Source organism: Balaenoptera acutorostrata, chromosome 6, assembly GCF_949987535.1.
Source record: "Balaenoptera acutorostrata chromosome 6, mBalAcu1.1, whole genome shotgun sequence".
In the NCBI taxonomy this organism is placed as follows: domain Eukaryota; kingdom Metazoa; phylum Chordata; class Mammalia; order Artiodactyla; family Balaenopteridae; genus Balaenoptera; species Balaenoptera acutorostrata.
Genome location: NC_080069.1, coordinates 31,093,867 through 31,108,771, shown reverse-complemented (window position 1 = coordinate 31,108,771; position 14,905 = coordinate 31,093,867). Strand labels below are relative to the sequence as shown.

The following is a 14,905-nucleotide window of genomic DNA, read 5'->3' as shown; positions in this document are numbered from 1 at the left end:
AAAGTGGCTGCGTACATCAACTTAAATCTTCAATGTTCTCTTGAGAGTCTTAGTACCTAACAAGCTTCCAGTACTTCCAAACAGATGATTTCAGTATTTCATCTGGCATTTATAATTATTCTTGGAAGAAACACTGGACTGCCACAAACTATTGTATGCCATCTGGAAATGACAGTGCCTCAAAAGGGTCTCCTTCACATACCATATGTATTGCCCATTTAAAGTGTGCATTCAATGGGTTTTAGTATATTCATGGAGTTGTGCACCCTTTTTCATAGTTTTAGAACATTTTCTTTCCCTCCCTACTCCGACTCATACCTTTTAGCTGTCACCACCCCCAATTCCTTCCATTCCCCCTAGCTCTGGGCAACCAGTAGTCTTCTTTCTGTCTCAATAGGTTTGCCTGTTTTGGACATCTCATATAAATAGAATCATATAATATGTGGTCTTTTGTGACTGGCTTCTTTCATTTAGCATAGTATTTTCAAGATTCATCCATATTGTAGCATAAATCAGTACTTAATTTCTTGTTATGGCTGAATAATCTCTTGTATGGATATACCACATTTTAAAATTCATCATTAGTTGACAGACATTGCATTGGTTCTATTTTTGACTATTAAGAATAATTCTACTATGAACATTCCTGTACAAGTTTCATGTGGATAAGTGCTTTTATTTCTATTGGGTATGTACCTAGAAGTGGAACCATTGGGTCATATTATTCCTTTTGAGGAAGTATCAGACTGTTTTACAAAGTGACTGCACCATTTTACATTCCCACCTTTACTGTAGGAGGGTTCCAGTTTCTCCACTTCCTCACTAACACTTGTTATTATGTGTCTTTTTTTTTTTATTATAGCCATCCTAATGGGTAGATTTTTCTGATGACTAATGACTAATGATTTAAGTAGTTTTTTAAATGTCAGAATGCAAATTTTAATGTCATTTATTATTTTGCTACAAAATAATAATAAAAATACAAATAGGTACAAACAGAGCATTTTTAAAATTATAATCATCTTAGTGAATTTGAAGGGGTATCTCTTTGATTTGAATTTCAATATCCCTTATGACTAAAGATATTGAGACCCTCTCATGTGCTTTTTTGGCCATTTGTATATCTTCTTTGGAGATATGTATATTCAGATTCTTGATCCATTTTTAATTGGATCATTTATCTTTTTATTGAGTTGTAAGAGTTCTTTATCTATTCTATACACAAGTCCCTTATCAGATATATAATTGCAAACATTTTCTCCCAGTCTTTGGGTTGTCTTTTCACTCTCTTTTTTTAAAGTACACCTTTTATATGTTTGTTTGTTTTGGCTGCGCCGCAGGGCATGTGAGATCTTAGTTCCCCAACCAGAGATCGAACCCATGCCCCGTGCAGTGGAAGCGCAGAGACCTAACCACTGGACCACCAGAGAATTCCCCCTGTGTTTTCACTTTCTTGATGGTATCCTTTTAAACACAAAGTTTTTAATTTTGATAAAGTCCAATTTACCTGATTTTTTCTTTGGTTGCTTGTGCTTTTGATTTTATATCTAAGCATCGACATATATATGCTACCAAATATAAAATACTTATCTAGTGGGAAGCAGCAGCATAGTACAGGGAGATCACATGGGTGCTTTGTGATGACCTAGAGGGGTGGGATAGGGAACGTGGGAGGGAGGCTCAAGAGGGAGGGGATATGGGGATATATGTATACATATAGCTGATTCACTTTGCTGTACAACAGAAACTAACACAGTATTGTGAAGCAATTAGTCTCCAATAAAGATCTATTAAAAAAAAAAAGAAATTATTGCCAAATCCAATGTCACAAAGATATACCCTTTTTAGCTAAAACCTAAGAACATTTAGGTGTTTTGATCCATTTTAAGTTTATTTTTTTAATATGGCATGAGGTAGGAGTCCAACCTCAGTTTTTTTTTTTTTTTTTAATTTTTATTTATTTATATTTATTTTTGGCTGTGTTGGGTCTTCGTTTCTGTGCAAGGGCTTTCTCTAGTTGCGGCAAGCGGGGGCCGCTCTTCATCGCGGTGCGCGGGCCTCTCACTATCGCGGCCTCTCTTGTTGCGGAGCACAAGCTCCAGACGCGCAGGCTCAGCAGCTGTGGCTCACGGGCCTAGTTGCTCCGTGGCATGTGGGATCTTCCCAGACCAGGGCTCGAACCCGTGTCCCCTGCATTGGCAGGCGGATTCTCAACCGCTGCGCCACCAGGGAAGCCCCAACCTCAGTTTTTTGCATGTGGATGTCCACTTGTCCTAGCACCATTTGTTGAAAAGACTGTTTTTCCCCTTTTAAATTGTTTTGACTCCTGTGTTGAATTATCAGTTTACCATAAATATGAGGGTTTATTTCTGGATTCTCGGTTACATTCCATTGAATTCTATCGTCTATACTTATGCCAATACCACACAGTTAATTGAAAAAAAGCCTATTTTATTTATCTTTTTTAAAGAAAGAATTGACTTAGTAGATTGATGAGTGCAAAGTGAAAAGCAGAAGATATATTCTAAGTGAAGTGTTAATGAAATATGGCATACATAGAAAAGAATGCACAAATCATGTATGCAGCTTGTTGAGTTTTCACAGCTTATTCTTTTGTAACCAGCACACAGATAAAAACAAAACAAAATAAAACACCATAATATTATCAGAACCATAGAAAGAATGGCGTGATACTTTTAATATTTATTTTTTTCTTGAAATAATAATGTAAAATTTAGGTATTTAGTGGGAATCTTATATGTTGTATCATGTTAAAAATTATTAAAAATAAGTTTCTAAATATCTTGTTCCTGTCCTGCAATCCTGATCCTTTACATTGAATAAGCATGTGTTTTTCCAGGGATCAGTGTCTTTCAAGGATGTAACTGTAGACTTCAGCAGGGAGGAGTGGCAACAGTTGGACCTTGCTCAGAAAAGTCTATACAGGGATGTAATGCTGGAAAACTATTTCAACTTGATCTCAGTTGGTAAGCACAGCTCTGCTGGGTAAGGCTGTACCTAATTGAGTGTATTTTCTTTCTCAGTGGAATTTCTGAAATCTGTGAGGTTTCTGAGGTACGTGGGACTTCTAAAGACCGCAGGACATCTGAAGTGTGTAATAGTTTTGTCCTTATTTTTTGTCCTATGTTCTTAACAATATTATGAATATACTTCTGTTCCCCATGAACTTTTCTGGAAAGTAAATGGAATATTTCATTGTATGACCTCTGAAATCAAGTATTCTATCATTTCCTGTTATTAGGGTGTCAAGTTCCCAAACCAGAAGTCATTTTCAACTTGGAGCGGGGAGAAGAGCCATGTATGTTGGATGGTGAAATCTCAAGCCAGAGCTATCTAGGTGAGTAGGGAACAAAAAGCATAAGAGATAGTACGACCGAACTGCAGTTGTACTGGCAGAGGCTGACAACTTTGAAGTGCTACTAATATGATGTTTCTCAACATTCTGAACTTTTGGAACCGCATGGATAGAGTTGATATTTTCCCCTTGGACATCTAAATGCCATCCCCACTTCAGGCCCCTTCCAATATCAGTGTCTTCGTTGCTTGACTTTTTTTTTTTTTAACACAGTTCCCTGTGCTATTCAGTAAGTCCTTGCTGGTTGTCTATTTAATTAAATTTAATTAATTAATTAATTAATTAAAAAGCATCTTTATTGGAGTATAATTGCTTTACAATGGTGTGTTAGTTTCTGCTTTATAACAAAGTGAATCAGCTATACATATACATATATCCCCATATCTCCTCTCTCTTGCGTCTCCCTTCCACCCTCCCTATCCCACCCCTCTAGGTGGTCACAAAGCACTGAGCTGATCTCCCTGTGCTATGCAGCTGCTTCCCACTAGCTATCTGTTTTACATTTGGTAGTGTATATATGTCCATGCCACTCTCTTCATCCCACTTTGCTTGACTTTTTAGGAGGGATGTGCTACAATTACTGGTACATTGGATTTAGGATACTGCTTTTTTGCTTTTTCTCCCTTTTTATAGCATTTTTTATTCTTTTTACCTCCATCAAGGTCTTAAATCCTTTTCTTATATATTCAGGGGCTCATAGAGTTGTTTTTTTAAAAAATTACTGTGGGTCACACTCCTGCTGATTTCTTTTCATTTTTTTCCTTTTCCCTTAGTGCTTCAGAATTGTCATCTAGAGATGGCCTTATTATATCTTCTCCCATGCCTCTCCTCCAACTGTTGACTTTGAGGGTACCATTACCTACATTTGGGGACAGTTTTTTGCTGTATGTGACATTAGTAATTATGCTTCCTGACATTTTCTTCCTACCTGGCTAGTGTAACACAACACTCACTAGGTCTTTCTGATTAATTTATTAATTTTGATATTTTACAAAAAGTTTCTGTACCTTGTGTGCAGGAAATTGAGTAAATTACAGTCCTCAGTTTGTAGTCAATATATTCATCACTCTGTTTAAGCTCCCCTTCTTATTTTATTTCTTTCATAACTTTTTTCTTTTTTTTTTTTTTTGCCACACCCTGCAGCATGCAGGATCTTAGTTCTCTGACCAGGGATCGAACTGTGCCCCCCTGCAGTGGAAGCTCAGAGTCCTAACCGCTGGACGGCCAGGGAATTCCCTATTTTACAATTTAAAAAATTATTTTATTTTATTTCTTTATTTATCCCTTTTAATCCTCACTCCCTACTTGTTTTTATTCTTCCCAGAGGCAACTGCTCTATTATATTTGATATGTTTGCAATCTATCCTTGAATTTGTGGGGTATTTATAAAATTTAAATTGTTGGTCATTTTAATTTATAGAAATGGTACTGTGCTGTATGTCCTACTCAGTTTCTTATTTTTTTCTCTCAGAACTAAATTGGTTCATGTTACAATGTGCTTTTCTAGTTCATTTCTTCTAATTGACGCATACATTCCATAGTGTGTATATATGCCACATTTACTTGTCCAGCTTTCTAGCTACTACAACTAGTACTGTAATAAATTTCTTCATGAACTATTCTTATAGGAAATGAGAATTTCTTGAGGAAGAGTAGTGGGATTGTTTTATTACTGAGTATACTAATACTTTATTTCACTAAGTATAAACATGTTGTTTTCTAGATTGGATGTATTAGTCTGCAATCCCCTGAACATACAAGGGCATCAGTTTCTCCACATCCCTGCCCATATTTTTAATAATTTCACATAAGGTGGCTAATCTGATGGATTTTAATTTCTAACTATTGTTTTAATTTGTGTTTCTCTAATAACAAAATATTTTGAACATCTTATCATGTACCTTGTAGTAGATTCTGACTTCATTTTTGGTATTTGACTGCTGACACCTTCTAAACTTCACTACTGTCTCTTCACCTTCTGCCCCACATCTGGGCAAACTGACAAGAAAGCCCAGGTGGTCTCTCCCTTGGTACTAGTGGGAAGTTGCACTCTATCAGTCAGCTTAGCCCCACATCCCAACCACCATATAAAACCCAAGCCAGTTTCCTTTTCTTGCTCTCTTAAGTCACTTTTGGACCTGCTTAGGAGCTCTCCCTTTAAAAGCCTCATTGTGTGAGTAATGAACCTTTTCACACCTTATTGGTATGTGTGTCAAATCATTACTCTTGACATTTGAACCAAATTTGGGGTGGGAGTCCATTCCTCCTCCGCAGGTGACTTCACAGTTGGTGTAGTAAGCAGGATCTTTAGACGATGACCACCACCAAGGGGTCTTTCTTCTCTTGTTCTGTGGCTTTACTGTTCTCTGGTGAGTACACACTTTGAGCTGTGCTACTTTATGCTACATTTGCTGAGTCCCACAAGTCTCTGTCATATTTTTTTTTTCTCTGTGGGTGGGTGAGGATATATTTATTCTCTCAGAGTATACTTAATAAGTGGAAATAAGAATCAGAGTAAATAATCACATTTATATGTATATTTTGTAGGCTGATTAGCAATAAGTGAAATTGAAATAAAAATGACAAACATAAAAACAGCAAAAAACAAATAACAGTTAAAACGATGATGGCAGGTACATTGAGAAACAGGTACAATGCTGAAAGCTCTGTAAGTTTAGCCAAATCTTTCTGGAAAGAACTCTGGAAACATATAATAAGTGATATTAAACTGAACATGCTTCCTGCCCTGGAAATTCTACTTTGGGGACATACTCCAAGAATGTAAGCAAAAGAAAAGTCAAGAAGTTGACACAAAGATGTTTATGGCTACACTATGTATGAGGATAAACTAAACAACCCAAATGGTCCAAACAGAGGAAAAACTACCATAGCTATAAAAAAAAATTATAAGTATAGGAAGTACTAATATACAGAAATGTACTATGAAATGTTATGTGAAAGAAGCAAAAACAAATAATCTATCAACACAGAGTTTAAATACATATAATGTACACACAGACCTTAGCAGTGTTCATAAGATTTTAAACAATATAAATAAATTATAATGCTCTGTCATATTTTTAACCAATTGAAGTTGGAAGTTATTGGCATTATGGGACATATGTAAAGGACAACGCCTTCCTTAAAGTGACCTAGACCTATCTATGTGTCTCAGATTGAATCATGTGTCTCAATTCTGGCATAAGCCATGACTGACTCCAGAATCGTGAACAAGTCTTAACCTGTCACTGTTGGTTGTGTGTCTCAAGGAGGCATTGGCCCCCATTGTATACAGCTTTCAGGGGAACAACTGATACCTTACACATATAAGGGCCCATCAGGTGGCTGCTTGTGTGGAGGAAGAGCAGTTACAATGCAGCATGCTGACAGCAGATGGCACACCTTTCAAAATTTTGTCATATTTTATTGTGCTTTTTGCTTTTCCCTGTGACTCATCTTCTCAAACAATTCTTTATGCTCTTTCTATGAATTTTTCTCTTTTAGAAAATATCAGTTAGATGCCCTCCTCCTTTTACTTTCCAGTGATATCACCAAAACCATGTCTGTATTTACTTATGCCCGGATTATTCTAACCCTATTTGGATGTGCTGTTTCCTTTTTTTTTAAACTTTTTTTCTTAGATGCTGATTAAAATATTCTGCTTATCTTGTCATAGCTATATGGTGCAAAATATTATCTAACATATGACAAATTCCTCTCTCAATGGGTTTATAAACTAAAGGAAGAACATGCCTCATGTTTGCAATTCACATTTATCTCTGTTTAGTTTCCATAATCATGTTTACTTTGTTTTAACATTTTCTTTAATGATCCCCCTGCATCTGACCCTTTATTTTCTGACCTATCTGCCTATTCAGATAATCCACATACTTATGCTTTGCTCTCAGGTTTCACTTACTCCTTGAATTGGACCTAACTATTACAGTATACATTGCTTTTTCCCTTTTCTAATTCTCCAACCCCCAGAAATTCAGAGAAAACGACATTAATTTGTGTGATAACTGAGTCTTTTACCTCATTTTAAAAATGTTTCCTTAGAGAATAGTTAGTGAAATTAACTTCCTTAATTTATGTGATAGGCAGAGGAGGTTATTTTGTGCTGTTTCAGAGGGATTTGAAAATTTTTCTGCTAGGAGTAATTCAAAGGGCCAATAATTGTAATTAGAAAGGGAAGATAACTGCAAGAAATGTTTAAAATTTCAGGCTTTGAGCATTAAGCATTTGTTATTGTACAAATCTATGCCGATTAAATATGACTATGAAAGGCTCAGAAATATCTGTGTTTGTTTTTAAGTTAAAAGAAAAGAGAGCCCTCCTAGAGTTGTGCTGAGATTTGAGATTCATTTTCAGAGCATAGAACCCTAAATGATCCATGAAGAAAATGAATTTTGAATAGGAACAGAGGATCAGAAAAAGGAAGCTTAATGGGGAAAAGGAACAGAATATATGTTTGGATTCAGTAATAGACTTTAGTGACTGGTGGAAAGATAGCTTGCATACATTCATTTTATTGGCCTGAATTATGACTCTGTATTTTATTGAATGAGTAATTCAATGTGTGACAGAGGAATTATGGATAAACTTTTTACCACAGGAACAAATTTTTTACATTGAACATTGTTGGTAATAATGTAAATGTTGTCAGACGTAGCAATGGGTTTATAAGCTAAAGAAAGTGAAAGGTTGCAAAAGATGAAAATCCGTTTTTAGAAATCAGTATTAGAGGTCCTCAGGATTAATGAAAGCCATTAATGTGCGTGAGCAAAAATGTAATATAAAAATTAAAGAATGTGTTTGGGGACATTACAAGGCCCTAGAGATAGAATGAAATGGATATGAGGTTAGACTGTGTCTATATTCAAGAATAATCTAATTTTTACTTAAATATTTACTGAGAATCTACTATGTCTTACACACTATTCCAGAATTTGGAATATTAGTGATTCTTATTCTGGGCAAGAATGGTATATTGGAGTAAAACTAAGCCCCTGTCACTGAGAGACCCCCAAGAAACAGTGACTTAGAGAATATAAACATTGACCCATCACATGACAGTTCCAAAGTGAGTGGTCCAGGTCTGCCAGGCCACTCTGCTTCCAATGACTATTTAGGGACAGACTTTCTAGAAAGTCATTGCACCATCATCTCCTAGAGCAGGGGTCAGCAAACATCTTCTGTAAAGGCCCAGAAGTAAATATTTCAGGCTTTGTGAGGCATGTGATTGCTGTCATAATTACTCAATTTTGTTTTGAAGCCCCAAAGCATCTATAGACAGTACATCAATGAATGGATGTGGCTGTGTTCCAATAAGAACTTTATGGACATGGAAATTTGAATTTCATATAATTTTCATGTACCATGAAGTATTACTCTTCTTTTGTTTTTCAACCATTCAAAACTGTAAATCCTTTCTTAGCTTTTGGGTAGAGGCCTGGATTTAGCCTGAGGGCTGTAGTTTTCTGATCTCTGCCTTGGGCATTGCCAGCTGCAAGTCTGGAATATAGCCAGTGGGAAGAGAAGAGGGTTTTGGGAGACACACCCGCTTCCTTAAGACCTTGGCCTGATTACAACAAATATAATTTTTACTCCCATTTGATTGGTGATAACTGAATTACTTGGCTTTACCTAATGACAAATGAGGCTTTACAGACCTATTGTTTTGAGGTAGACACATGCTTGGCTACAAGCTTAATACTGTTGAAGGAAGGGGACAGATTTTGATGGACAACTTTCAGTCTCTGCTTCAGAGTTGGCCCTTTTTGCTGTTATATTCTTTCTATTAGATGCATGTATGTGCACCCCAAACAGGACATAAAGAATTGAATCATATACATACATTTATTGTTTGTAATGGTAAAGCTAATTCAGGATGACTGAGGCTACAATAGTTTTCTAAACATAAATAAGTTGGTATTTAAGGCAGAGTGGTTAATAGGGAAAAGAGAAAGCAGGGAGATTAGGATTTATAGATGAAGGATAGTAAGAATCTAGACTCAGAAACACTTCTTTTTAGCCACATAGTTTGTCACTTTGTTCCTCTGACACCTTATTATGTAGTTCTGCTACATACACAGAACTGATATACTTCAGTTTGAATCTCATCTTCCCCAATTACTAAACATTTGATTTGGACACACTATTTAACTCTTCTGTGGCTCAGTTTCCTCATCTGTAAAATAGGGACAATAATAACACCAATAGCAAAAGGTTGTGATGATGTTTAAATGAGTTAGAACTTGGAAAAATGCCTGGCAAATCTAAATGCTATTGTTTATCAGACAGTAAATGTAATGTTAATGCTTATTTTATTATTGCATATTATTATATATAAAGAGATTACTACACATATATTTATTCATATTTTTTATATTTATCTATATTTATTATTATGTTTATATAAACCTCTTTCATTTCTCTGTGTTCACCCTGCATCCACTCTATGTATCATCCCTTCTGTGTTCTGCTAACTGTTCTTTGTGTGTTTTATTTTATTTTATTTTTTAGATCAGGGTATTGGTTTTGAAACGTCACAACAGGGAATGTCTGAAGAAGTTTCAATCCAGTTTGAGAGAATTAATCTCTTCACAAGAGATGACCTGTATTCCATTTTAGAAGAATTGTGGCAAGATGATGAACAGACAGGGAGATGTGAGGAAAACCAGAACAAACATTTAAGTCATGTTGCCTTCATCAACAAGGATACACTAACTAATGAGGGAGACTGTGAATATGATAAAGACATTAGGAAAATATTTCATGTAAACACATACCTTGTTCCTTCAAGAAAAAGACTCCATAACTATGACTCATTTCAAAAGAGTTTGAAGCCTATTGTAAGCCTGTGTAATTATAATAGAAACAATGCAACAGAAAATTTTGATAAGATTATTGGATATGATAATATCTTTACTCATATGAATTCTCATACAGAAATGAATGCTTGTGAATATAATCAATGTAAGAAACTTCTGAGTCATAAGCAAACTCTCATTCAACATCAAAAATTTCATGGGGAGAACCTCTATTTATTTTCTGATTGTGTAAAACTTTCCACCCATAAGTCACACCTTTTTGTGCATCAAAGGATTTATACTGAAGAGAAACATCATGAGTGCAGCAAATGTGAAACAGTCTTCACTCGGAAGTCCCAATTTGCTGTACCTCAGGTTTATACAAGAGAGAAACCCTATATATGCACTGAATACAGGAAGGACTTTTCCCTCAATTCAAACCATGAGAAAACTCCTCACACTGAGGACACTGATTGTAAATGCAGTCCACATGGAAAAGCCTCTATCCAAAAGTCAGATCTGTTCAGACACCAGAGAATTCATACTGGAGGGAAAAAAACCTATAATTATAATGAATGTGGGAAAAATGTCTCTCAGAATTCAAACCTCAATATACATAAAAAAGTTCATACTGGCGAGAAACACTTTGAATGTACTGAATGTGGGAAAGCTTTCACAAGGAAATCAACACTAAGTATGCATCAGAAAATTCATACAGGAGAAAAACCCTATGTATGTACTGAATGTGGGAAAGCCTTTATCCGGAAGTCACATTTTATTACACATGAGAGAATTCATACTGGAGAGAAACCTTATGAATGCAGTGACTGTGGGAAGTCCTTTATAAAGAAGTCACAGCTCCATGTGCATCAGCGAATTCACACAGGGGAGAACCCCTTTATATGTTCAGAATGTGGGAAGGTCTTCACCCACAAGACAAATCTCATTATACACCAGAAAATTCATACTGGTGAGAGACCCTATATATGTACTGAATGTGGGAAGGCCTTTACTGATAGGTCAAATCTCATTAAACACCAAAAAATTCATACTGGAGAGAAACCCTATAAATGCAGCGACTGTGGAAAATCATTCACCTGGAAGTCACGACTCAGGATACATCAGAAATGTCATACTGGAGAGAGACATTATGAATGCAGTGAATGTGGGAAAGCATTTATTCAGAAGTCAACACTGAGTATGCACCAGAGAATTCATAAAGGAGAAAAACCGTATGTTTGCACTGAATGTGGGAAGGCCTTCTTCCATAAGTCACATTTTATTACACATGAGAGAATTCATACTGGAGAGAAACCTTACAAATGCAGTGATTGTGGGAAATCCTTCACAAAGAAATCACAGCTTCATGTACATCAGCAAATTCACACAGGAGAGAAACCCTACAGATGTGCTGAATGTGGAAAGGCTTTTACTGACAGATCAAATCTCTTTACACACCAGAAAATTCATACTGGTGAGAAACCCTATAAATGTAATGACTGTGGAAAAGCCTTCACTCGGAAGTCAGGCCTCCATATACATCAGCAGTCTCATACTGGAGAAAGACATTATGAGTGCAGTGAATGTGGGAAAGCCTTTGCAAGAAAATCAACACTAATTATGCATCAGAGAATTCATACAGGAGAGAAACCTTATATTTGTACTGAATGTGGGAAGTCCTTCATCCAGAAGTCACACTTAAATCGACATTGGAGAATTCATACTGGAGAGAAGCCCTATGAATGCAGTGACTGTGGGAAGACCTTTATTAAGAAGTCACAACTCCTTGAACATCATCGAATTCACACAGGAGAGAAACCATATATGTGTGCTGAATGTGGAAAGGCCTTCACCATCAGATCAAATCTTATTAAACACCAGAAAATTCATACTAAACAGAAACCCTATAAATGTAGTGACTTTAGGAAAGCCTTCAACTAGAAAGCACAACTCAGTATACATCAGAAATCTGATACTGGGGAAGTAGAATGCTCAGTGCCACAATCATGGTGCGGGGATAAAAGTTTTGAGGAGCTATAGCTTGACTAAGAAGCAAGAGGTAACCAAAGTCACTTTATCTAGTCAGAAGTATGAATATCTGGATCTCATAGCTGACGTCCAGTTTTATACATATGGGTAGACACTCTGGAGAAAGTGTTTAAGCAGTGTTTAATGGCCATGCTTGGTTACTTGGGATTGTCAAGCCCCTGCAAATAATAGTACATATGGAAGGAGATAACTTGGCAATCTTTCTTGTTTTACATTTTGGATAAGCAGCTTTATAAGTCAGGGCTGTTGAGTTTTTCATGCCCTGCATAGCAAAAATATTCAATGTTGACCAAAGGAATTTCTTAATGAACAGTGTTCTTAGAACAGTTTCTTAGAACAGTGTTCTAAGAAAATTTTTCATAGTCCAAGCACCCTAAGGACACTGAAATCAAGGCAACAGTATAGACAATTCAGGTCTATAATGAAGAAAAGCTAGAAGTTTTTGTGAAAATTGACATTAAAGGCACAAAGAAGGACTCTACTTTTTTTTTCTTTGGGAAGTCAGTATTATTTATTGTTTATAATGTTTATCAGTGTGTGGAAATTTGGATTAGTAAATTTAAAATTTACAATTTGACTTTGAGATTGGCAAATCAGAACCACAGACTTACCTGAATATTCACAGGCATCTTTAGGTAACCAATATGTTCCCTCGTTTACTAATTCCCTGCCATGGCAGCAGATAACTCATGCCCAAGAGGTATAAAGTGCTCCCAGCCTATATCCCAAAAGTTATCAGTGATGTAAGCAGCACCCCATAGACTACCTGTCACACTAGAACTGGCCCTGAGATCATGGAATTTAGCACTCTGCTAAATCTGTAGCACAGATTTAGCACTCTGGATTCTCAGCATCTTCCACAGAAACCCCTACTTTTTACTGATTTCTGTTTGAAAAAGAGACAAATTAAGAAAATGAGTTTTGGGCTTCCCTGGTGGCGCAGTGGTTGAGAATCTGCCTGCTAATGCAGGAGACACGGGTTCGAGCCCTGGTCTGGGAAGATCCCACATGCCACGGAGCAGCTGGGCCCGTGAGCCACAGCTGCTGAGCCTGCGCGTCTGGAGCCTGTGCCCCGCAACGGGAGGGGGCCGCGATAGTGAAAGGCCCGCGCACCGCGATGAAGAGCGGTCCCCGCACCGCGATGAAGAGTGGCCCCCACTTGCCGCAACTAGAGAAAGCCCTCGCACGAACCGAAGACCCAGCACAGCCATAAATAAATAAATAAATAAATAAATAAATAAATAAAAATTAAAAAAAAAAAGAAAAAAAAAGAAAATGAGTTTTAAAACCTAGAATTCTTTCCTTCCAATTTCGTTAATGCATTCTCTACATATTTATTATTACATACTAGGTTATTATGAGGCAATTGTCTTGAATTTGAACTTGTATTCTTAGAAGATAGTTGCACATTTGGAGGAGTACTCCTATTTCCTTTCAATCTCTACAAATTAACCAATTGTGTTTCAAATCCTCTGTATTCTTAAACTTTTTTTGATCTTTTATTCTATCAGATACTAAAACAATGTGTGTACTAATCTCCCAGAATAATTGTGAATTTGTCTCTCTTTTAGAGCTACCAGTTTTTGTTTTATATATTTTAAGTCTTTGTCTTTACATACATTCATATTTAGAATTGTTATACTCTTTCTGGTTAGTTGAAACTTCATCATTATAAAATGTCTGTTTTTATCTCTAGTGGTGCTTTTTGTCTCAAAATTTACTATGTAAGATATTAATACAATATGCATACTTTACATATTAAAGGCTAATGTAAATTAGTACACCACTTTCTGTATAAGGTGGAGAGTTAGAACATTAACTTTATTTCCTTCTTGACTTATATGGTATTGGTAGCATGCATTTTAATTCTGAATGTAGTTGACACACTCAATCATTACTGTTTCAGTGTCAATATGCATTTAAATTAATCCATATATTTGCCCTTTTTGTTACTTTTTTCCCTTCTTGCTCTTGAATTTTCCTTCTAGAATCTTTTTTTTTTCTGACTGAAGAACAATTTTTAGTATTTCTTTCAGTGTATGTTTGCTAGTGACAAATTGTTTTCATTTGTTGGAAAATGTCTTAATTTTGCCTTCATTTTTAAAGGATGTTTTTACTGAGTATAGAATTCTAAGTTGGCAGTTATTTTCTATTAGTATTTTGAGATATTTTGTTATGATTTGTATTTCATTGTTTTGTTGAAAAGTAAGCTTTCAATCCAGTGTCCTTTGAAGGTTATGTTCTTTTTAAAATTCTTCTTTTCTCTCACTCCTTTAAAATCTATGTCTTTGTCTTAGGCTGTCAACAGTTGGACAGTGATATGCTTAGGTATGATGTTCTATGTATTTATCCTGCTTGGGGTTTGCAGTGTTTTTAAAATCTGGAGCTTAATGGTTTTTTTCTTTGGGTTTTTTTTTTTTTTTTTTTTTTTGCACATTTGGGGAAATTTCTAGCTATTATTTATTCAAATTATGCACTTACTTCATTATGTTCCTCCCCTTCTCCTAGTGATGACCCCATTGTCTAGATCCCGATAGTATTTTTCTGTTGACTATTGTTTCTTTTGAGTTTTGGTGATGTCTTGTTTTCTCATATACCTGGTGATTTTAAATGAACTGCTTAGACACTATATATTAAAAATTGTAGATATGATTAGATTGTCTGGATG

General features: G+C 35.9%; 1 protein-coding gene across 1 annotated transcript in view; it reads left to right on the top strand.

The window, feature by feature from the left end:
- The window catches only part of ZNF484 (zinc finger protein 484), a 28,763-nt gene extending 15,609 nt beyond the window's left edge, over positions 1-13,154 (top strand). Inside the window, 4 exon segments of the mRNA XM_007182401.3 lie at positions 2,861-2,987; positions 3,263-3,358; positions 9,902-12,081; positions 12,083-13,154. Coding sequence (XP_007182463.3) covers positions 2,861-2,987; positions 3,263-3,358; positions 9,902-12,081; positions 12,083-12,175 — 2,496 coding nt within the window. The 3' untranslated portion in view covers positions 12,176-13,154.
- The last annotated feature ends 1,751 nt before the right edge of the window (positions 13,155-14,905 follow it).